Here is a 22,753-nt window from a genome sequence, read left to right on the forward strand (position 1 = left end):
TGAAAAAGTAATTATCCTGAAGGAAAACGTCTCCAGCCTGCGCTCGTCTGAATGTCGAGAGGGGATTTATCCGGCACATAAGCAAATCGATAAACAGAAGAACAAACACAAAAACTACCAAAGATCAATAGAGATTTCCACAGACACTAAAGATATGTTGTTGGTCTGTGGAAAAAATTAAATCAGGCCGGCAGCCTCATGAGCTGCCTTATGAATGATGACTCATTGCGTTTTGCATTTAGAGAGCGCTGCATCTGAAAAGGGCAACGAGCTGCAAACAAACAAACAAACCTCGAACAACGTCTGCTTGACCACATCTGAAAAGAAAACCTCATGGTTCTCCCCCCCCCCCGTGATGATGTCAGACTGTGGCCACGTGTCTCGCCTTCAACCAACCTGCTCTTTGAGCTCTGTCAGCTGGCCCGAGAGGTTGGACACCAACTTCATGGTGGAGTCCAGCTTCTCCTGCAGGTTTCTGATCTCGTTCTGCTCCCCGTCTGCGTCGCTGCTGACCAAAGACATGGCCCGCATCCGTGGGAACCAGTCCAAGTTGTGGTCCTGGTGGACAAAAAAATTATAAAAATTGGATGGTTAGGGCTGGAACAGTGGTTCTATTGAGCTCTCAAAGTAACACCATCATTAAAATACAGTGGTATAAATAGGCTGAGTAAAGTCAGACTTTTCACAGGAGGCAGATTTATCCCAATAAGATCATTTGCTCTCTCATCATCCTCCACTAATTATATATATTTTTTTGTTATTTGTTTCATTTTCTACTCACATACCCTGGTATATACAGATGGTACACGAACCACAGTTTGAGAACCATGGAGCTAGAACACCCTGGTGAATTTAATATCAAATAACCTCTGCATGTTTTGGGAGAAAACACAGGAATAATACAAACTCCTTACAGAGAGGACATCAGTCGGACCAGGTTGTGAGACCCAGGTCTTTTTGCTGTAAGGCCACAATGCTAGCCACTACCCCACCGCGTGGCCCAGGTATCAAACTTCAATACTCTTGTGCGACCGACTGGGTATCCAACTTGAGAGTTAATCTCTTTAGCACCAGTGAGCCAATAAGCATGCAGTATGTTGTTGGACTGAGATCTAACAGTGCTCATGGACGTCGAGCAGGAAGTCACGACCAGAGACGGAGCTCATTCGCCAAAGGAGAGCGTATGTGTGTGTTTTGTGTTTCGAGAGGCTGATGCTTATTAACTGAATGAATAGGTTTCACCAAAATATGTAACAAAAAAAAAGTCATTTTAAAATTCCAAATAAATAAATATCAATATGGTATAGAACATTTTTCAACCAAACCCTGCCCTAAATGTAACTTATTTATTATTTCATATTCATAAAATTACAAGTTGTCATTGACTCTCATCGACTATTTTGTTAAACTAAACTAGTTTCACTTTGATTTTAGCTGGGCTGAAACAATTAAGCAAATAATCAACTACTAAATTAATTGTCAAGTAATTTGACGATCCATTCATTGATTTGAATTTTAATAAATCAATAAAACTTTTTTGCTCACCTGTAAAAAAGAAATGTCTTTGGCTGAGGACATTTTGAGATTTAGGAAAACATTTGACCATTTACCAAGATTTTATGGATGAAAAACCATTCAATTGAGAAAATAAACAACATATTAATCGATTATGAACGTGTTTTATCACTGGTCTTTTTTTTGTATCATGACTCATGGGGACATTAAAGAAGTTGCTGCTTTCAGGCTTTTCACTCATTGGTGATATGTTTATGTCACGTCTCCTCTTACTGCATGTGACCTTAGGTGGAAAAACAAATGTCCTCATTTGATTGCACACACACGCACGTAAACTCACGCACGCACACTGTTGAACAAACAGCACTCAGACAAGCACATAGCACTTGAATGCTCCCATGACTCATGGGAGCACTGAGGCCAAAGGTTAGACTTTGGAGTACACATCTGAAATATCGGCTGTGTCAGCGAGCAGACTTTACTGTACACTCTGTCCTGGCCACTGTGCTTTCTATCACACGGCTGTCAGCAGCACTTAAGAAACAATACCGTGGAAATCATTGATTTTTATCAGCTCTTTTATATTCCTGAAGGGATGAACAAACAGAAACAAAGAGCTGTGAACTCCCAAATGAAAGGAGACCATTGATTCAGCTGTAGATGTTTGACAAAATCATTTAAATTTGGTTGACATTCCAAACCGATGTCCATTTAATAAAATAAAAAGGTTGAAACAAACCAGTTAACGCTATGGTTTTACTTTTTTTTTTAATTCATTCATTTAACTTCATGGAGCATGGTGTTGTTTCTGTGAATCAGCCTGGGATCCTGACACTTGCTATGGTCGAAGACATGCCTGATATCATCTTCAACTGCTCAGACAACAGTATTTAAGATGGAAATCAAAGTTTGTAAACTGCTCTCCCCCCCACACCATGGTCCATAGAAAACATTTTAGACCAGGTCTTACTGAAGTTGTTAGTCCACTCCTGCCTCCGTCACAAAGTTTAAATGCTTCATCTTGTGACTTCTGCGTTTTTCTTCGATTCACCGAAGTGACAAAAAACTGACCAAAAGAGGCAGAAGTGGACCAGCAGCTCCTGTGTCCTTGTGAGCTAAAATCGCTGGTTTTCTTGATGGACGTTGGTGCAAACTTCTTCAGTTTAGAACAAACTTCTTCAGTTTAGAACAAACTTCTTCAGTTTTCAGTTAGAAAGACGAGGAGAACATGTTCTTGAGGAACTGTATACATAAGCAGGCTTTTGTTCACAGGCTAAAAGATCATGAGCTGAAATAATGAATGCTAATCTTTGTCCATGTCTTTTTTATAAAAGAGATGTGTAAATAAGCAAATAAAAGCAAGATGTTATTAGATGAGCCAATGTCAGAAGCCTCATATAACCAAAGTAAGTTAAAAAAAAAAATACCAGACTTTAATGTACTGTTCTTTAAGTTTATAGAAAATGACACATGTTTTGATACTGTATTTAAAGGCAAAATAATTTTAATTTCCTATTATTAATGATTAATATACCAGTAAGCAATTGGAATTGGCCATTCATTCCATCACCACCACAGAGAGGCTGTGACGAATTACCTCTGATGGTAAATGAAAAGCATTCAGCTCGTCAGACACGAGAGTGAGTAGTGTGATGGCGTCACAGGAAATGCAGTGTGCTTTTGATTTGTCACACATGTCAGCACATGTCGTTTTTCTGTAGAAAATCTGTGAGCCAAATCGTTTGCACAGTCATGAAAGTGGCAGCAGGTGACCACAGCGACTTTACAGCACTACGGCGCGTGGAAAAAAAATAAAATGAGGTTAAAACACGTGGTTTTCCTGGTCGCACTATAAACGACACAGTAGCTGCTCTCCCTAGTGTGTGCTGGACAAAGTAGCCGCTCAACGGTGTCAAACTCCATGACCTGCTTCAGTAAACCACACTTGTTTTTCTCACCAGTGATCACATGTCGCAACCAAATCTAATCTAACCTAAGGGGGTATAACTTTAAGTATGAAGTTCACACAAAGACAGCAATTGAACGCATACAAGTTAAATCAATTCAAACATTTATAAAAAGATGAGAATAATGTTGGTAGAATGAAATTATTAATACAACACGTAATGAAATATGGTGCTGAAATGAAAGCTCACTTAAAATGCTGATGGCTGTGGGGACAAAAGACAGGAATGATAGCAAATAAAGAGATTATTAAGGTTTGTGTAATATGGAGATATATTATTTTGTCTTTAATTAACCTGTCAACATAGCTGAAAGTTACAGCGGCCACACTCTGCTGGTTGCGTGGGGTCACTCGGGTGCATTCTTTCATGCTTCTGTCTCCTCCGGCACTTCATCAACACATGCCATTGTTATTGAGGGAGCCGTCTGAGCCGAACTCCGAACTGAGTCCAAGTCATGTGAACGCGTCTATGTTTGAGTCTTAACAACATCGGCACACATCCCACAAGGGCATGTTACTGTCATGTGAACTCAATCAACACGGCCATCAGTACTAATGCAGCATGAATGAGGAGGGAGGCTGATACGCAGCTGCTGAGGTCACCGTCTAGAAACAGTGTAGTGCTGAAGAACTGCGCTGGAAAAGTCCCTGGGTTTCAGCGGTTGATTTGGAGACATATGGGCGAGTGGGTAGGCTGTCCGAACCACAAACCAATCCTGGGTTAGAAGGCAGCCCAAAAGGGGAATCACACAACACTAAGATAATGCGAGGCATAAAGTCATACTGAGAGAAGAGAAGGACTGTTATGAACAAGTTCCACTTCCTGAATGCAAAAAAAAAACGTCATAGACTGTGTTTACCTATTCCACCTGCCTCCTCGCGCCCAACACACGCCGATACAATGACGATACCAAAACACAGCTCCAGCAGGGGCATCTCAGTGCAAGGTGTGAATAAAATAAAATAAAAATAACAAAATTACAACCACAGCAATCATCCATCCATGCATTTTGTACCACTTTATCCTCCACATGAGGGTCGCAGGATCACACCCTGGACAGTTCACTAGTCCATCACAGGGACAAATATAGAGACAAACAACCATTCAACCATCCATTCTCACACCTACAGTCCATTTAGAGCATTGGTTCTCAAAGTGCGGCCCACAGAAACATTTCTGGCCGCCCGCAATGAATTACAGTTGATAGTTTTAATCCAGGAGGTACTAATCTTGTTAAATGTTGTGTGTAAACTGTAGAACTGCAATCTGGTCATTAAAATAATTACAAATGGGATTTCTTTCTGTTTTTCTTCCCTTTTTTTTTCTTTTGGCGGCCCTCAGTCCAACGTTGGGTTCCTAAATTGGCCCTCAGGTATCAAAACTTTGAGAACCCCTGATTTAGAGTGTCCAATTTAACTAATCCACCACAGCAATCAATTTAGGCAAAATTCATATTCTGAGCCTGGGTTGTTCTTTGAGCTGGTTAAAGCCTCTATGATACTGTTTCATTAAATGAAACAGTATCGTAGAGGCTTGATGTAAATTTTACATCATGTCGGAACACCAGAGGACAGACATTTGACTGGCACTTTGCCATCTGGGAAATTGAAGCAGCAGCAACCTCACTGTAGTCAACCATTAGGCAGCCTCCACATACTACTTTTGACGGTGAGGGATAAGGATCAATTCTTACTAAGGATTCATCAATTTGTCAACTTCATGATATCACAGTAGCAAAAGTCTTGATACCATCGTGGACGTGATGGAATCATCATCTGTATACGGTAAATTCTGTAGTTTAAATCCAAATCAAAGTCAGTCTTTACTTAATCAAAATACCTTTTACTGCACCATGTGCTGCTTCTTATCCAGGCAAAATAAATGTAATGTCCATTTTTTTAGTGGCATATGCACCCAAGTGCATTCTGGTCCATAAGTTATGTTAACTAAGTTAACTTATGTGATGACCAACACTATGGCCAATTCAAAACATACTAAATAACAAAAACTCATATGCGACCAACATCATTGAAAAATATAACTCTAGTTAACTCTATAATAATAAAAAAAACAACTAAATAACCTAACCTAATAACCTAATAACTAATACACGTTATCTCTAACCTTACCCTAACCACAATTCAAATTTTAGCCCCAAACTTAACCAGTTCCTCAGAAATTCTGCTTCATTAGGACCAGGTTTTGGTCTCCAGAAGAACTACAAGTCCTGAAAAAGTCCGTCTTTATGCACGAAAAGGTCCTGGAGCTGTAGTACGCACACACACTGCTTGTCTGATGGGGCCATGTTTCTGGCAGCGTTGCCCTTTTGCCCTCGTGTTTACAAACAAAATCACTTCCAGTAAAAAGTGCAGCTACCACTCAAGACTCAACATCACCCGGTTCAATGGAAATGACGGAAGTTCATTTTTCATTATTAAAACCGCACGGGCAATGACAGAGAAACAGGATGCTCTGTGGTTAAAACAGCAACAGAGAACGTCAGCGCCGTGCCACAAGCCACCTGACGAGCTGAGAGACCACTCGGTCTACAAATATGCAAATAAAAGCTAAAAATGATCACACAAGCAAACAGACACAAGCAGATATAATTCAGCACTTACTGATTTGAATGTTTGCAATTCGTGGAACTGACTTTTTTAGATATATATATATATATTGGTGGAATGTGTGAATCAAACATCATCATTAGACATTTTAGACATGACATTTCACCTAGAGCCCTCCACCATTGACGTCAGTCCCAGTCATTGTCAGACTTGTTTGACTTGTACACCCCCTTCTGAGCTGTAGCTTCTTCCACATTATTGCAGCATCAAATAAAGTGAAACACAGTGGGGTGTGGGGGGGGGGGGGACTGAAGGTACTAGACTTCCAAAGTCATGGTTTTGCAGCTGAAATCATGCAAAACTAGTCTGGTATTCTACACAAGTGAATATCAGTCCACTAGCAAGTCAAATGCGGCACAACCAGAAGGGCTACATAGGTCATGAGCAGTGGTGTCACGTGTCATTGCCACAGTAAATTAGAAAATTAGTTTGTCTCGATAGAAATGCAGTTATATTACATATTTCCAGTAAACAAACAAACTCACACTTACTGGTACTGGTATTCCTGTACGGCTCGCTTTATACATAAACCAAAAACAGCTGAGTCTCACATACAATGGGGGACACATTTATTGAACTGTTATCATCTATCGCCTGTTGCCTCTCTCCTATCATCACACAAACGTAATTCTCGGAGAAAACAAAACAGCGGCAAAAAGGTAAATTCCTCGTCACTTGACTCGACTTGAAAAAGTTATCTGTCTGACTGAAATCTACCATTCACAATAATAAAACATGTAGGCACGAAGATAACTAATACTAATACTGCCACCAAATTATTAACAGCATTAGGAGACACATGGTATTCTCACCTTTTTATTTTTTACTATTGTGGCACAAATGCACAGATTATACAGTATAAAGGAGATAAAGAAGCTTGAGATTGGAAAATACAGTCTTTAGTATCAACTGTGAGTAAAGCTACAGTCATTTTAATGGTCTCTGTGTCTCTATACAGTGTGTAAGTGCAGAGAAGTTCTCTCTGTAGTTCACAGGAATTTAGATGCTGAAGGCTAATTAAAAAAAAGTGCTTCTTTTAAACATGAATTATTACAAGCGTCACTATTAAAATGACAAGATTAACTGTGATTAATCACACCAAATCATGCAATAATTTAGAAAAAAAGAAGATTTTTCATTTTTTCATTTGGCAGCCCTAAAAAATAGGCCTTCGTATATCATGATCATTTAAATGGATGAATCTGGAAACTATTCATTGCCCCCGGACTACAATCTTTTTAGACAACACGACCACATGCAGGCTTGGCACCAGACACTAGCACGAAAAGCTGAGAGTTAATGTTAAGGATGACTGGGTCAACTGACGGGGTCATCGGGGTCTTTTGCACCATGTGAGCCTCGTTGTCTCTCGCCGTTCACCTTAAAGCCACCGCTCAAAACGCACACCCTTGACAAACTCATTTTGGCTCAGCAGGGGTGCAAGGTTAATGGGAGAGAGGATGGGGGTTAATCCCAAATCAGGCGACTGCTCACAAGACTGAGAGAGTGGTGCAACAGATCACGTCGCAAAAACACAGTGGAGTGGGCTAAACGGCATCAATGAGAAACTGTGTCATAAACTGACAGTGACACAGGGAAGTGCGTCAGGGAAGCAACCACTTCATAAGCAGGGGCTTTCCTTTGGTAGTTAATTGCTTACAGGTTATGAATATGATGCAGCAATCAAAACAATCAGCTCTCCTTCTGTCTTCATACTTTAACTGACGAGTTTCCAAAGAGAACATTCGGCTCGAGCCGTCGTGGCATACAATTAAAACCTGAAAAGGTTGTGTTTGTTTTTGATGTGCTTTGTATTATGTAAAGAATTTTTTTTTGCTTTGGGACATTCCCAGTTTTCTTGGCAATGTCCCAAAGCAATGCTTTGAATAAACACTGACCTTAGCAGGACCAGAAGTCCCGGTTATAGTTAAGGTTAGGGCTTTGATTAAGCTGTCCCAATGAAGAAGAATGTGTGATTGTGTGTGTGCGTGTGATTAACAGCCATGCTTCTCTTGGCTGTTTCGGAGGATTAACCTATTTTATGCCAATGGAGGACTATGAGAATGCTAATTTCTCATATGCTTTAAGCTGACTGATGTGATAATACTTTGGAAGGATTCAGGGTCACAGAGGTGGCGGATTACATAAGGCAGGGCAAATGAGTTTAAAAAAGTAAAGAAGGAGGAAGAAAAAAAACCCCCAGAATGATTGCTTATTGGCAGCGCAGAGAAACGAAAGCATGCAGTAATCAATTCTATTCAAACCCGTTTTAACATGAGTCAAAGATTCACTGTTTTGCTTGTGGCAGTGGGAGGGTGGGATTTTCTGGATAGTGGATTTGTTGAGAGTATTTCTGTTTTTCCCTCTGTCAAAGCCTCTTTCACACCAGAGTTAGTGGGTTCAACGTGGGTGATGTGGCTAAAAAAGTCGACAACACGGTAGATCTCAGTGACAATGATGCACTGCTTGTATCCTTTTACTTTGGTCCCTCTTTGAATTGATCTAAATAATGAAATAAAAGATAAAGTTTGAACCATTAATGGCCAGCGGCTATGCCACAGGAACTGGTATCGCTGCCAAAAATCAAGAAATCCCTGTGTTCACCCGGGACGTCGTCTTTCAGTTAGCAGGGTCAGTTTTAGCAGGAAGTAAAACACTAAAACTTTTCACACTTTTTTTGTTTTTTTGCCATTTTCCACATGATTTATAACGTCAGTAAACATTTTCCTGAAAAAAATGTTCATGTCAACATCAATTAAAAAAAAAAAAAAAAAAAATATGCTTCCATTTGGAAGAAAATCTTTGACAAAGTGCAGCACATATGAGTAACAAACTGAGTAAGTTTGTGCGAGGAACCTATTGTTTTCTTTCATTTTTGAGGGGGTTAACGTGCATAAAATCTCTTGAAACTTGCATGGAGGTCAGGTCTGGCAAAAAAATTTGATATTGGCATAGGGCTCGGACCCGTGCTTTAGTACAAGGGCTCTATAGCGACCCCTAAGGTGAAACGTGGATGGAGCAAGTGGAGATTAAGTTGCACCGAATTTCACGAAACTTGGTGGGAACTTGTAATAGCCCAAGACGAGCAAAAAACTTAATTGGGACCGTGGCCTCAACTCAACAGGAAGTTGGCCGTTTTGAATTTGGCAATTTGCCCACTTCGTGATTTAATGAACTCGAGTGCGTTTATTGGACCAAAATAAAACATTTGTATTTTGATCAAAAGGCCGTGGCCACAGCAACCATTGGAAGTTTGGCGAATTTTGACAACTCGCCACGAAACAGGAAGTGCAATATAACTTGGGCATACATCTGAGCAGAGGTCTGTGTTCTCTGAGTGCTTTTCTAGTTTGATCTGTTTTTATTCTGGTTTATTGGTTTGCTGCTACATTTATCCACGTATTTATTTTTCTTCATTCAATTTGTATTTGATGAATCTTATTGCCTCGTGTGAGCGTCTATGCCTTTTATTTATTGTGTCATTTATTAGACACCAATCTGAGCTGAAGTTGGTTTAAAAAAAAAAGAAAAAAAAAGTATGCATGTGTTGTATGAACGTCTGCCTAAAACAATATAACACATGTGCATGACAACATTCTTACCCTAATCATTTCAGCCACGTAGCTCTCCGGCCCAGTGTACTCCGTCGAATCCTTGACCTTCACCAGAACGATGAAGAACAGGTAGTGCCACATGTTGTGCTCAACTTTGATGTGTTCTTCAAAGGTTACTGTTTTATTGTCAAACTTATCTCTCTCCAAACCTGGGAAAGAAATGAGACACACACACACACAATATAAACTCAGTGCTCTCATTTCTTTGGAAGAGTGAAGAAACGTTGTGTTACAACATGACACAGGTCTGCTGGTTCTTGTGACCTACATGACGCCTGACTGAAATAACAAGAGGAAACAGAGTCACAAGAGAAATGGCAGACAGAATAGAATGTCAAAGGTGAGATTTGCTAAAAATGTGAGTTAACTTTATTTGTTTAGTTCGCCTCGTGTTTTGTTCGCTGTTGTCAAAGAGGAACAAACTTTCTCATGGTTGAGCAACACAAAATAGTAATGACGACGATACCCACCCAATGACTGTGTGTGTGCTTCACACGAAATGACAACTGAGTGACTGCGTAGTGTACAGTCTAAAATGGTCAAGAGCCATATGGCAACAGGAAGAAACACTACTCCTCCACATCAGCACCTACCATGACTAACCATTCATTCTGGGAAGAGGAGGCGTTTCGTTGTTTACGCTACCCAGAAAAACAGAGTTGTGATGCGAAGCTGCATCACAGCAGCAGCAGCAGCAGCAGCAGCAGCAGCAGCAGCAGCAGCAGCAGCAGCAGCAGCAGCAGCAGCAGCAGCAGCAGCAGCAGCAGCAGCAGCAGCATGCTCATATATGAGCACGTACCACAGCAGAAGCAGACGACTGTCACTCTTTCAGATTTCTTTTGATTTTGCTATTGTCTGCCTCAGCGTGAGGGCTGCAACGATTATTCAATTAATCAATTATTAATCGGTTTCAGTGTGTTTTTTAATAATTAAAACAAGCTTTCTGATTTTTATTTAGCTTCTTAAATTTAAAAATTTAAAAAGCTTTCTTTTCTCCATATAACAAAGAAATGGTTAAAACTGATTCATTTTGGTTTGTGGACAAAAAAAAGACAATTTGAGAACATCGCCATTTCCAGGTTTGGGAAACACTGATAAAAATTTCCAACATTTCCTTGACTTTTTAAAAACCAAACAAGTAATAATCAATAGACAAATAAGTAATTAGTTGCAATTCATACCTGCCGATTATACTGTGACAAATGGAACTGCAAGGCATTTGAGAAGGGAGCACGACTACGATACAGAGATGAGGGGAGGACGTGTGTCCAAGGTCACGAGTCACATTCCCCATAATGATCCACAATAAAATCAGCACTGACTTGGTGAACCACATGTATTTTTCACTTTTATGATCAAAATGAATACATAAATTAGACCAGCAAAAAAGTCCTTTTGCTGTTTCGCTACTTTGAACAAGACTGGACACAAGTAAAACAACATTTGATAGATTAAGACAATTTCAAGACAGATAATATTATATAATTATACTATATACTGTCATGTTATGTCTGCATTCTGGCCGGAGAGTCTGGAAATGTGAAGTAATTAATTTTGATGAATGAATGAATGTTTCTAACCTGATTTCCTGTCGGGTTACGTTACTCATTTGACAATTTTATTAGGATATCCTTTTATTATTATGAATAAAAAGTAAAAGTAAGCTCACTTTGAAATATCACCATCCAGAACAAGTGTAACAGTGTCAAAGTTCTCACCGCAAATAAAGCAAGTGGTCTTCAGGATCTCCTCTTTCTTCTGCTTCTCGCTCCTCAGGTCAGCGAAGGTGTCGATGATGACACCAAAGATGAGGTTCAGGACAATGATGATGACCATGAAGAAGAAGAGCAGGTCATAGATCACTCTGGCTGCAAACAGGGGCTCCTGTTAAAGAAAAGTGGGGAACAACTATGAAAACTAATCCCACAAGCTGATGTCACACCTCATTAAAATCTGTACAGAAATTGACTGGTGTTCAAACGCTTACTCATTTGCGTAATAAAATCATAAAGGCAACTAGTATTCATCATTTCACAGCTTGGTTGTGAAAATGTTCTCTGATTTTCTCCTTACAAGTGAACATGTTATGGTTTCATTGCTTTTATATGCCAAGGAACCAAAAAAAAAGCACTGGGATCATCGATTAACAATAAGTGATCAGTTGAGAAAAATAATCAAATTAACAGAGAGGGAAAACAATCATTGGTTGAAGCCCTTCTGTCAACTCATTGGTGAAATTCTGTTTATATTGAACATAAAAACAAAGATATATTTTCTAACTTTACTTTTAATATATTTGGAAAGAATGAAACTTCAAATTTGTGGTCGATGACCAACATTTCCCCTGGAGAAAAAAGCTTGTCTACATTGCAGTTCCAGCACTGTAGAACCTGACAGACTCAAATCAATATTTCATAATAAATTTAGTTTTTTTGTAAGTTTCTGTGTGTATTGTTTTTTTTTTCTCACAAGTATAACCCATTCACTGTACATTATTACTTAGTTAATATAAACAAACCTCCCAAACAAATCATTAAAATTCTTCTAAATCCATCAAAAATACAATTCCTTGTTAAAATATTAAGTTTTACTTAAAAACCTAATATTAAATTAAAATTTCTGTTCTGTTGATGTAAACAGGAAGCATGTGATTATTGTGCTGTTATTGAAATAACACAGTGGAATGGCTCACAATGCACTGACAGGGAACTATCCCATTCTACAGAAGTCACCATTGTGTGTCAAGAACACAACAGCAAACAGTGTAGAGAATTCACATGAATGCTAATCTGGCTGAGGTTTACATAAATCTCATGAGTCATGCCCTGGTTCTGTGGGTCAAACTGCAAACCTCCACATTCTGTGGTTGAATCTAAGCTCACCCTCATCCTGGATCAGTGCCATTCATGCTTGTTTTCTGTTTGGAGTTAAGAAAGTCCTCTGTGTAAACCCTTTGACCGAGCAGCACGGATCATATCTTCCTGGAGCTGAGAGCCACTTTAGACAAATTGATGCCTTCACTGCACTCCATACAAAGCAGCTCAGTCTTCTGAGATTCTTTTGACAATTTTTTTCCTTAACTTAACTTAATCTTTATCTATGTGGTAGGGAGAATGGCGTGAATATAATTTTGTTATCAGGAGGAGAGATTGGTAAAATGAATAAAAACAGTTTAATAATCCAACTAATTCATGACCACACCTGGACTGGGAGTGACACAGACTTCCTTGTTACATGGAATTTAAACTGTGGGTGTGATTTTTTTTTTCCAAAGTCATTGTGTTCTTACCTCCTTAGATGGCTTACGCAGGACGTCCCCAACACCTCCTCCACTCCTGAGGCCGTGACTCAATACTGTCACAATACACATGAGTAAGGAGTCACAAGCTCGCTCCTTGTCCTCGATGACCACTGCTGATGGCTGGACCACAACGGAACCTGTAGAGACAAACAGAAACTGTGAGACAGTCACTTCCTGTATGGGCGAAATGCAAAACCTTATCTGATCGGCGAAGGTGTATTGATAAAGTACCGCGTGAGAAAAGATTGAGCGCTCGGAGTAACGACATTATCAGTACCACTGTATTATAAAATACAGTGGTACAAATAGGCCGAGCAAAGTCAGCTACAGACTTTACACAAGAGGCAGATTTATTCACCATAAGATCATTTGCTCTCTCATCATCCTCCTCTTCCTCACAGACACTGTTATCAGGAAAATATATTAAGATGGAGCAAAAGACAAGGTGACTAATTATTGTATTTAATTAGCTCGACTCCAATCACATACCCTGGCATATACAGTAGAACATTATTTCTGATTTTCCTCCGAGTACCACAGTTTGAGAACCATCAGGCTAAGTAAATCAGGTCCAATAGAGAACAGAAGGGCCCTCATTTATCAAACTGGTGTAGGAACTAGTGCAGATCTGGGCACCAAAATCATCATGCGACAAGGTTCACATACAGTTTCTCAACAATCTCAACATAGCAATGACCCAACGTTGATAAATGAGGTGGCTGCAAACATACAGCATTCAAATACCACGTCCCTTTACAGCGGCTACACCCCAGGAGTTTATTACATGGGTCTGGGTTTGGGTCTGAAAACAGATGGAAATTAATTTTTTGCAAAGTTTTCTTGGGAAATTGGGACCAATATAAATAACCAACCTGGTGGTGATGGATAGGGAAGCCCAGGTAAGGTCGGGAATGGACGGCTGATCAGTTTTTAGTTGGCAATCTTTCTTTGGAGACTTTTCCCATCAAGGTCACTCAGTTTGCAAGAACTCACCATTTGCAGTGCAAAGCCCTCTGTGACATTTACTGGTTGCACTCCTTGACCTACATTAATCTGATGGCTATTAATCCTTGACCTTCTGATCCCAGGCACCTACATCAGCTCATTCACCTGAGACACACATGGAGCCTAAACCCCTGCTGTTTCACTCAGCTCCCTAAAAGCTGTGAGTTGGACCAGCCATGTCTAATCCCGTGACCGACCGACTCTGCAGGACGACTCTTGTCCGTCTGTGTCAGACGTCTGCGAGGACACAAAGACCCTTAAAAACTCACACCCTTAAACATGCACAAAACAGAGCCAGACACAGTCACACACAAAAACACATGGGAATTTCTCGAGACATGTATCAACATGCGGATTCAAACTTAAAAGAACTCAATGACCCCAGTCAGCCAACCTCCACACACACACTCACACATACATGCTTACCCTCCACCACAGTGTCTGAACAGTTTTCTCTGTTTTCCCTCTGACACCCTCCACCAGAGAAGAACTCTCCCACCATACTGGCTCCATGCTCTGTTTGATTGGAAAGACAAAACAAAAAGTGAATAACCAGTATGCACGTTTGATGCTTTATGCTAAGATTTATGGAGACATCACACATAGACAGGTCACATGCGTAGGATATTAGAAGCAAGGTAAACACACTTTTCATATTCTTTAGAGGCACTGGATTTATCTCCTAACTAGGCTTTCCGCTCTAGTGGTGAGATGCTTCCAGTGGAGTCCCCCTGGGTTCTAATTCAGGTCCCCTCTTACTCTCCATTTACATAAATCATGCACAAGCATAACAGCATTTTAATTGATATGTGGAAGACACCCAATCATCTGTCCATATTAAAGCCTGGTACCACTGATGTGTCATGTCCTGGCTAACCAAAGTAAAAGAACGGATGCATAAACATTTTCTGAAACTGAATGACGACAAAACAGAGGTTGTTTTGTCGTCAAAACTCATAGTCCCAGCACCTCTACACTGGGTTCGGTGGAAGCCATCTAAGCAGGTGACCAAATGATTCAATTTTATTTGTGGGGTGTGTGTGTGCAGCAGAAAAACATCACGTTCCTCTTGACTGTCTAGATCAAGACGGGTCAAGATCTTTATGTTCATCTGGTAAGGGATCGAGGGGAAAGCTGATTGTCACAGTACCTAGTGTTTTGTTGGGTATTCTGTCGACAGCCAAAATGAAATCGTCTTTGAAGAAGATGTATCCCACGATGGAGAAGAGGTAGACGAGGATGAGAGCCAGCACTGCTGTCAGGACAATGGAGCGGCCGTTGCGGGTCACACTTTTAATCACGTTCAGCAGAGTCTCTTCTCGGTAAACCAGATCAAAGAGCTGAAAAGACGTGTACAGCATGTGTCAAGAGAGTAGTGTGAGTGCAAATGTCAGCATGGTGTTTTTTGTTTTTTTTTGTAAATTGTTTCAAAAGGAATTTAATTCCAATTTTAATATCGTCTTTCTCATGGGTTACAGGGCAAACCGACAATAAAATGCACACTGTACCTTCGGTACGGTTTCTTTGTGTTTTTTTGTTTTTTTTACCAATAATTTTAAATTAGGGGCTGTCAAAAGATTAACATTTTTAATCGGATTAATCACAGGGTAGCTGTGGATTAATCACGATTAATCACAATTAATAACCATTCGTAAATAAGCTAGAAAAATTTTAATTTTCTCCTTATATTGTTGTAGGAACGGAGAGATAAATAAAGTATGTGAAAATAAAGAAAATGTAAAGAACAATAAAACACTGTAAATAACTTGTAAAAGCTTTTAAAAAAACTACACATTGCACTGTAAATAACTCACATTATAAACAAAATATAAAGTCTAGAAGTTAAATAGTTTTCTTGGGGTACTAAACCCACAGCAGGAAATTCCTCATCAGCACCTGCTTCTACTAGTTAGCGGGGGTCGTACCTATGTTCCCCGGGTCCTATGTTCCCCGTTTTTACCACAAAAGGTCCACTTTGTATGTGACAGGGGAACATAGGACCCTTTTTTTGAAAAAGGATAGGGTTAGGATTAGGGTTAGAGAAAGGGTCCTATGTTCCCCGGACACATACAAAGCGGGGAACATAGGACCCGGGGAACATAGATACGGTCCCAGTTAGCGTTAGCGTCAGGTAGCATTCTGACGCTAATGTTAGCTGCTGTCTGTGTGCCCGTTATTTAGACAATGACTGTTAAAGTTATGATTATATCATTATCTGCGCCAGCAGCGCGACTTACAACTGTGTCTATCTTTCTTTTTTCTTCCTCTTCTAACAACCTGATTGATAACTCCTCTTCATTTTCCTTCAGCTTCGTTTACAACTTGCAGAACGATAACTTCACACAGGTTAACGTGAGGTGACGTGGGGCCCCTTTAGGGGGGTTTCCTACTGAGATGTCACTGCAAATCAACCATTGTTGTTTAAGGGGGACAGGGATGCAGCTAGTCACTGGGGAATTCAGGCTCCTAGTGTTGGGTGCCCCCCTATCGGCTCGGGGCCCCATGCAGTTGCCTGCCTTGCCTGATCATAAACTGCGCTTCTACCCGTAGCGCGATGAAAGTGAGAAAGTGCGTTAATGTGTAAAAAAAATGAACATGTTAATTTTGACAGCCCTACTTTAAATATAATACAAACTGAGTGGTCTGAGATACAGAAAAACACTTCCTCTGGACATGAATCATCCATGTATGTATGTCATTTGTATGTAAAAGTGTATAAAAAACTAAGATATTATGGTTTGTGTTAGTGTCTACATACCAGCAAGCTGTAAAAGAACACATGGACAAAGACCCCCAGGGAGCAGATAATTAGGTAGAGCAGGTGGTACAGGAACTCCACATCCAGGATCATGGCTATGTAGCCACGTGTGAAGGTTCCTCGGTTTCCAACGAAGCTCATCAGGAAGATGATCTTATTACATAACTGCAGAAAAACGGACGATGGAAAAGTATGTTGGTGAGTGAGAAAATCACTAGTAATAATAATAGTCCTATTTGTGTCTTTGGTTAAGATTAGAGAACGCCATTTAGTCATTCATCTAAAAATAAACTCATGTGGTTGACCACCAGTGTGGTCTGGAATCTCCCAGGCTTATACGTCAACGCTTGAGATCTAAATGTGATATTATGTATTAGCAGCTGAAATGGTACCTCAGCTGCTATAAACCAGTGTGTGCAGGATTTTAAAATGGTTGTAGGGCTAAAATAAAAAGGACCATTTACTTAGCTGGCTAGAGAACAAGGATATTCCAATGTCAGGTCAGGAAATATAATTAAACACCAGTGGGATAGCGCTCTTCTTTGGAGGGTGATTCAATATCTAGATATACGAGCTATGATATGATTCAGAGAAGGTACATTTTATTACGGAACGATTTACGATCAAACAGATATTTCATAAAAGTTTTTACTGCAGTTTCATAGTTAGTACATGAATCATTTCAGAACTCCCAACCGGTCATTGTGCTTTGAATTCAGCACAATATAAAGAGATATCTCTATCTGACACACCTATGCCAATAATATTAAAATATTAGTGTGAAAAAAAAATCAGAATCACAGACAATGTCATGGGTCTTTATAAAGGTGAATGCTTAATTTGACACTAAACTACCAGGAGACGCTGTGTTCTGCACTCTGACATTCATTCATGTACCATTAAGTTCAATGTCCATTAAATGTGTGTCTCTTTCATGGGCATTGTGGAGTATATGGATGTAACACTGATGCACACTCACATTAAAACCCCCCAACAGCAGTAAAGTGGGCTCCAGGCCCACAGAGAAGATCAAGCGCAGGATGGTGGAGGCAATGAGTGCCCGGATGCCATGAGGCTGAGGTAAAATGATGACTATAGCCAGAGACACCAGCATGGCCATCCACAGCAGGGCAGACAGATGTGGTTCCAGTGTACCTGAGGATTAAGGAGCTCATGTTAGACAGGATCATCAGTTCCTCTGTTTTTATCATGTCTAAGTCAGTCACTCAGGGGTGAGACTCACCTATACACTTAGTGCTAATATTTATTTGAGTCAACACACAAGTGCATGTGCTGTATAGTGTCAGGATGTATTTTCTCTGAGGCACCAAGAGAACCAACTTGGAATGTCTCCTGCTCTGAGAACTCGTTCCTCTCGCCTCTCCACGTTCAGGTCACATGACAGTCACTCATTTTTATGAAGCCCAGCTATTTAAAAATCAACTTATTCACCATTTGAATTCATCAGGGACGGTCACTGCATCGTAAACAGCTGCTGGGTACTTGGCAGTGATCCCAGATACAGCAGCACAGAGGACACACACCTACAGCCTAAAAGATCATTCATCTCCGTTTACTCTGCAGGTAGGAGAAGACAGAGGAATTGACCTTTAATATTCTATTGTTTGACTTAATCTGCATCTTCAACATAGGGGAAGTGTGCAGCCTGTAGTTATTTAAGGTGTTCCCAACCACAGTCTCTCCTCAAATAAACCTCCCAGAGGTTACAATGGATATTTACTTCCACGCACTCAAGTTCTGTTCACCGATTAGGGGTTATTATTATTGTGATTATTATTACTAGAATTAGCTGTTGTTGTAGTACAAGTGGCCATGGCAGTAGCAGTAATGGTGGAAGTAGTAGTCGTAAAAGTCGTATTAGTGAAACATAATTATTATAGGTGCTGCTGTTAAACCTGCTGCTATCATAACACAAATGTGAAAGTATTGCTATTACAATTAAATAAACTATTCTAAAAAACAAACTTGCACAATTTAGTAAGATAGATTTTGGAATTAGTGACCTAATGCCACAAGTAGGACTTTAAATAGGGAAGGCTTAATACAAAAGTTTTGTGTCCGATATGACACTGATATCACAAGCATGAATTTCCACAGTTTTTTGCCTTTAAAAAAAACAAACAAAAAAACATAGCTGCTAATAACACATTTGTAATGACGCATTCACCACCTACATTATTCTTTTTCCAATCCAGTGGTTGGGTAGTATTGGTGCCGTATATTTTTTGTTCTATGAATGATCTTCCATGTTTCACTTCCTTCCCTCTTGCTACCTCATTTGACTCTTCTCTGTCCTCTCACGTTTGTTAATTATAAATATACACAATAAGCTGGTGAATAAATGTGATTAAAATCACCCCCCCTTGTGTTTAAGTCCTGTTAATTCTGCAAACTAAGCATTTGCGCTACAAAAGTGTCATTGTCAAAGTTGGCATGCAATAAATAACAGTCCCCTGGAGTCGTTTCTACAAACAGTTGGCCTGAATATTAACAGGAGATGTTTGAGCTCGTATGAACCCAGTTCACATTGTGACATTAATTATTCACTGTTGCGCAAACTAAACTGTGGATAAGTTGTTTTGTTTTTCACTTGATGACTGGTTTCAACATCACTTCTCCCATCCTGCACTGATTGGCCTGACCTGGCATGAAATGCTAAGCTCTAACAAGACCTTTGACACCAGAAACCACATGGAGTTTCAAGAGCTAAGCTAACGACCTCTTTCTTTTTCTTTTTTTCTTTTTGTCTCCTCTACACCACTGTGAGGAAGTTCAAACAAAAGAGACCTCGCCATTTGACCCCAGGCAGAACAATTGAAAGTTTATGCGAATCACAATGTGTGTCTTCTCTCTGCTTCTCTGCACTGGAACAATGGAGGCCTTAATGGAGACTGCTTTTCACATCCTCACAAATACTGCCCTCAAGGAGAAGTGCGGAAAAAAATGAAACAAATAGGGGACATAAAGAACTAACTGAAAAATGACACCATCTATGTAAACATGCTCAATTTCTCCCACCATCATGCAGGAAATTCAACCAGAAACCTCGACCTGTCCCTGTGAATCAGTTTCTTATCCCTGAGGAAATCTGTGACGTGACCATGTGACCAAGTGTCCCAACTTAAATCTAAGTCACATGACAGAACCTGAATGACCAAAGGTTAATAGGCTGTGGGCAGCAAGGTCAAACATGTTGACCCCACAAGTCAATTCAGCCACCTGTTTTTTTCCAGGTAAAAACATCAACATTTTAATTTTTACTGACAACAAAATTTGCTTTTATTAGCTTTTTACTTAACTATAGTTTATATAAAGTGGTTTATATATATAAACTACATATACGGCAATACAAAAACTGTTCTGAATGTATGAAGACATGTTATTTTAGAAGGAATCACATGTGATCCAATTAAATTACAGACTACATTTAATCTGAATCTACATTTCAGTTTTATTATTATTACTTATTATCTTATAAGAGTTTCAAGGGCACTTTGGGGGCCCAAAACAAAAAAGGACCTTGAAATGATCGAGCTTTTGGCAGCGAGGTAGTGGCATGGAGCATCATTACACGCTGACAACAGAATTCAAAGGACTTCTCATAAATTTGGAATTGCAATGCACCAATGTCTAATCCACAATGAATGCGGTCACAATAGCCAAAACACTGTGCCAGCTGACATGCAATTGCTGTAGCTGTATTCCTCGTGTCACACTCAGAAACTTAATTACTACTAATTACTAATAATGCTTATTTCCCGTCAGTTCACTGAGTAAGCAACATGAGAGAAAGATGGATTAGAGGAAAAAGGTAATATAATATCTGACAGGACCTGTAGTTTCAGTGTTAAAATCAACGGAGCAGTCTATAAAATTGTAAATAATATTTCCTTCTTACTGAATAAGGCTGTGATACGTTGACAATTACGCACATGTTGACTGACAAAAGTTGTCAATCGACCGGTTAGGACCAGGCTTGGGGGAAAACCCGATTGCAACATGAATGAGTGACAACCCCTAACAAACAACCAGCAACATGTTAAAAAAACACTTTAAAGGTTCATTGAAAAACGAGCACGAGTCTGGCTGCTGACAGTCTGGCTGTGATTGGTTCAAGGGAAGTCCACTGCATAAGCTGGAACAAGGGAACGAGGACTCAAGGCTGTTTGTGTTGCCATGAAGAAAGAACACAGAACAGCTGGGGCCTCCGTTGTTTCCCTTTGTTGACTGTTCTTTTCATGCTCTTCCTCGTCATTTAATTTATTAAAGAACTACATGTGTTGTGGTGGTATACTGAAGCTTGGCACAGCCAACGGTGTCTGGCCGACACACTCTGTGGTGCAAATGAATGCAAGAAAGATCTAGTCCACTGTTCCAAATTGAGCCATGGTGAGCAGAAAAGCACAGTAACACTTGGTTAAAAGTGGAGTTGACTATTAGACAATCTCTATGGCCACTTCTGCAGTAAATGCTTATTTAGTGACACTGACACAAACACACAAAATCGGATGAAACAATGAAATAAATGCATGCAATGTTTTCAACTTTACAAAAGAGGATGGATTTCCACTGGACACGTTACAGCTGTTGCAAATCGCTTCCATTCTAATCAATGAGAGCATTTCCACTGGCCGCGCTGTGGAACGTCTCAGCAGTGCCCCAGAAGCGGCTTGCCGCTTTCTATAGGTAGCAGTTCTATTTTTGCCGTTGCTGCTGCTGAACCGCGTAAATTTCAACAGAGCAGATCGCACCAGACAGGAAGTGCGACACTTTTTCAAAGTAAAACATTTCCGCCCCCCCTTTCAAAATAAAACACAATACGCAGGTCATACGCCGTGACCGGTGCTACCAGGTCAACAGTCAATTAATCAGAGCGTCTCGGAGAGTCATAATGTACGACGAGAGACTGATTGTTCAAGTGGAGAAACATAAAATCATTTATGACACCAGATCAACAGTTCTTCCACGTCGGAGAATGAAAGAAGCTGTGTTGTTGTTGTTTCCTTTATACACACAATCTATCGTGGGATCTCGCAAACTCGTGTCCATTCGAGATTATCGCGTGATCTTCCGTGAATACCGCTGGCTCCCAAGGCACCGCGCCGCTGCTGTAACGTGCCCGGTGGGGGTTGCTGCTGGGCAGAGGTCGAAGCTGTACAATCACGTCAAGAACTAATTATGAGCAAATCCATTTTTGCTCTCTGTGACATTGCTGTAGTTTAAGATCCAGATAGGATTACATACTCATGTCACCTCCACTTCTGGCAAGGGAGGTGTGAGGCTACACCCAAACCACAAAGGCAGGAGCACAAAATGTTCTTTCGAGGCGAGTGTACACGCAACACTAATGATCACACACATACTTACCGTGTGTGTGATCTGATCACATGCCAGCTACAATAAATACACAAGAGTATGATTGCAGGTGCTGGAATGTAAATACTCCAGTCACGTCAAGCGACGATTGGGGACAATATGTCTTGTAGGAAAACAATTGAGATGAGTCAGTTGTCAATTAAAAAGTGCTGCTGTTGCTCATGGTTACCTTGAGGGTTAAAAAAGGTGACATGCTGCAGATGTGAAGTTTTTTGAAGTGTGGTTGTATGAGTTACAATGCTCAAATCTGGCTTCTTGCCCTCAGTAACACAGGGTTCCCACGCCTTGGTTCATCAAATTCAAGGACTTTTCAAAACCAATTCCCTCAAACTCAAGGGCTGAATGTGCTGACACAACTCAAGATGGGAGGGCAACTTGTAAGAGCTGCTTCTCCCATGGCATCCACTCTTATTGATTTGCAGTACACTCTGCATCCGGACAAGTGATTGTCCTTGGGATCTTGGTCAAAGTCAGTCTTTGTAATTTTCTTTGGTGAGCCAGAGATCTTGGAATTAGCATTTCCCAGGCATCACATAATTTGCTCTCTCGCTTAGCGTTACTCACTCATT

General features: G+C 40.2%; 1 protein-coding gene across 1 annotated transcript in view; it reads right to left on the bottom strand.

Annotated features, from left to right (window-relative positions):
* Window positions 1-22,753, bottom strand: part of itpr1b (inositol 1,4,5-trisphosphate receptor, type 1b) — a gene marked incomplete at both ends in the record, with an annotated part of 108,108 nt that overhangs the window by 981 nt on the left and 84,374 nt on the right. The window contains 7 exons of the mRNA XM_083893028.1: window positions 397-558; window positions 9,712-9,872; window positions 11,442-11,607; window positions 13,013-13,198; window positions 15,175-15,369; window positions 16,788-16,952; window positions 17,767-17,942. Coding sequence (XP_083749154.1) covers window positions 397-558; window positions 9,712-9,872; window positions 11,442-11,607; window positions 13,013-13,198; window positions 15,175-15,369; window positions 16,788-16,952; window positions 17,767-17,942 — 1,211 coding nt within the window. The remainder of the gene's footprint in view (window positions 1-396; window positions 559-9,711; window positions 9,873-11,441; window positions 11,608-13,012; window positions 13,199-15,174; window positions 15,370-16,787; window positions 16,953-17,766; window positions 17,943-22,753) is intronic.

This window comes from Microchirus variegatus (assembly GCF_963457635.1).
Source record: "Microchirus variegatus genome assembly, chromosome: 7".
NCBI lineage: Eukaryota > Metazoa > Chordata > Actinopteri > Pleuronectiformes > Soleidae > Microchirus > Microchirus variegatus.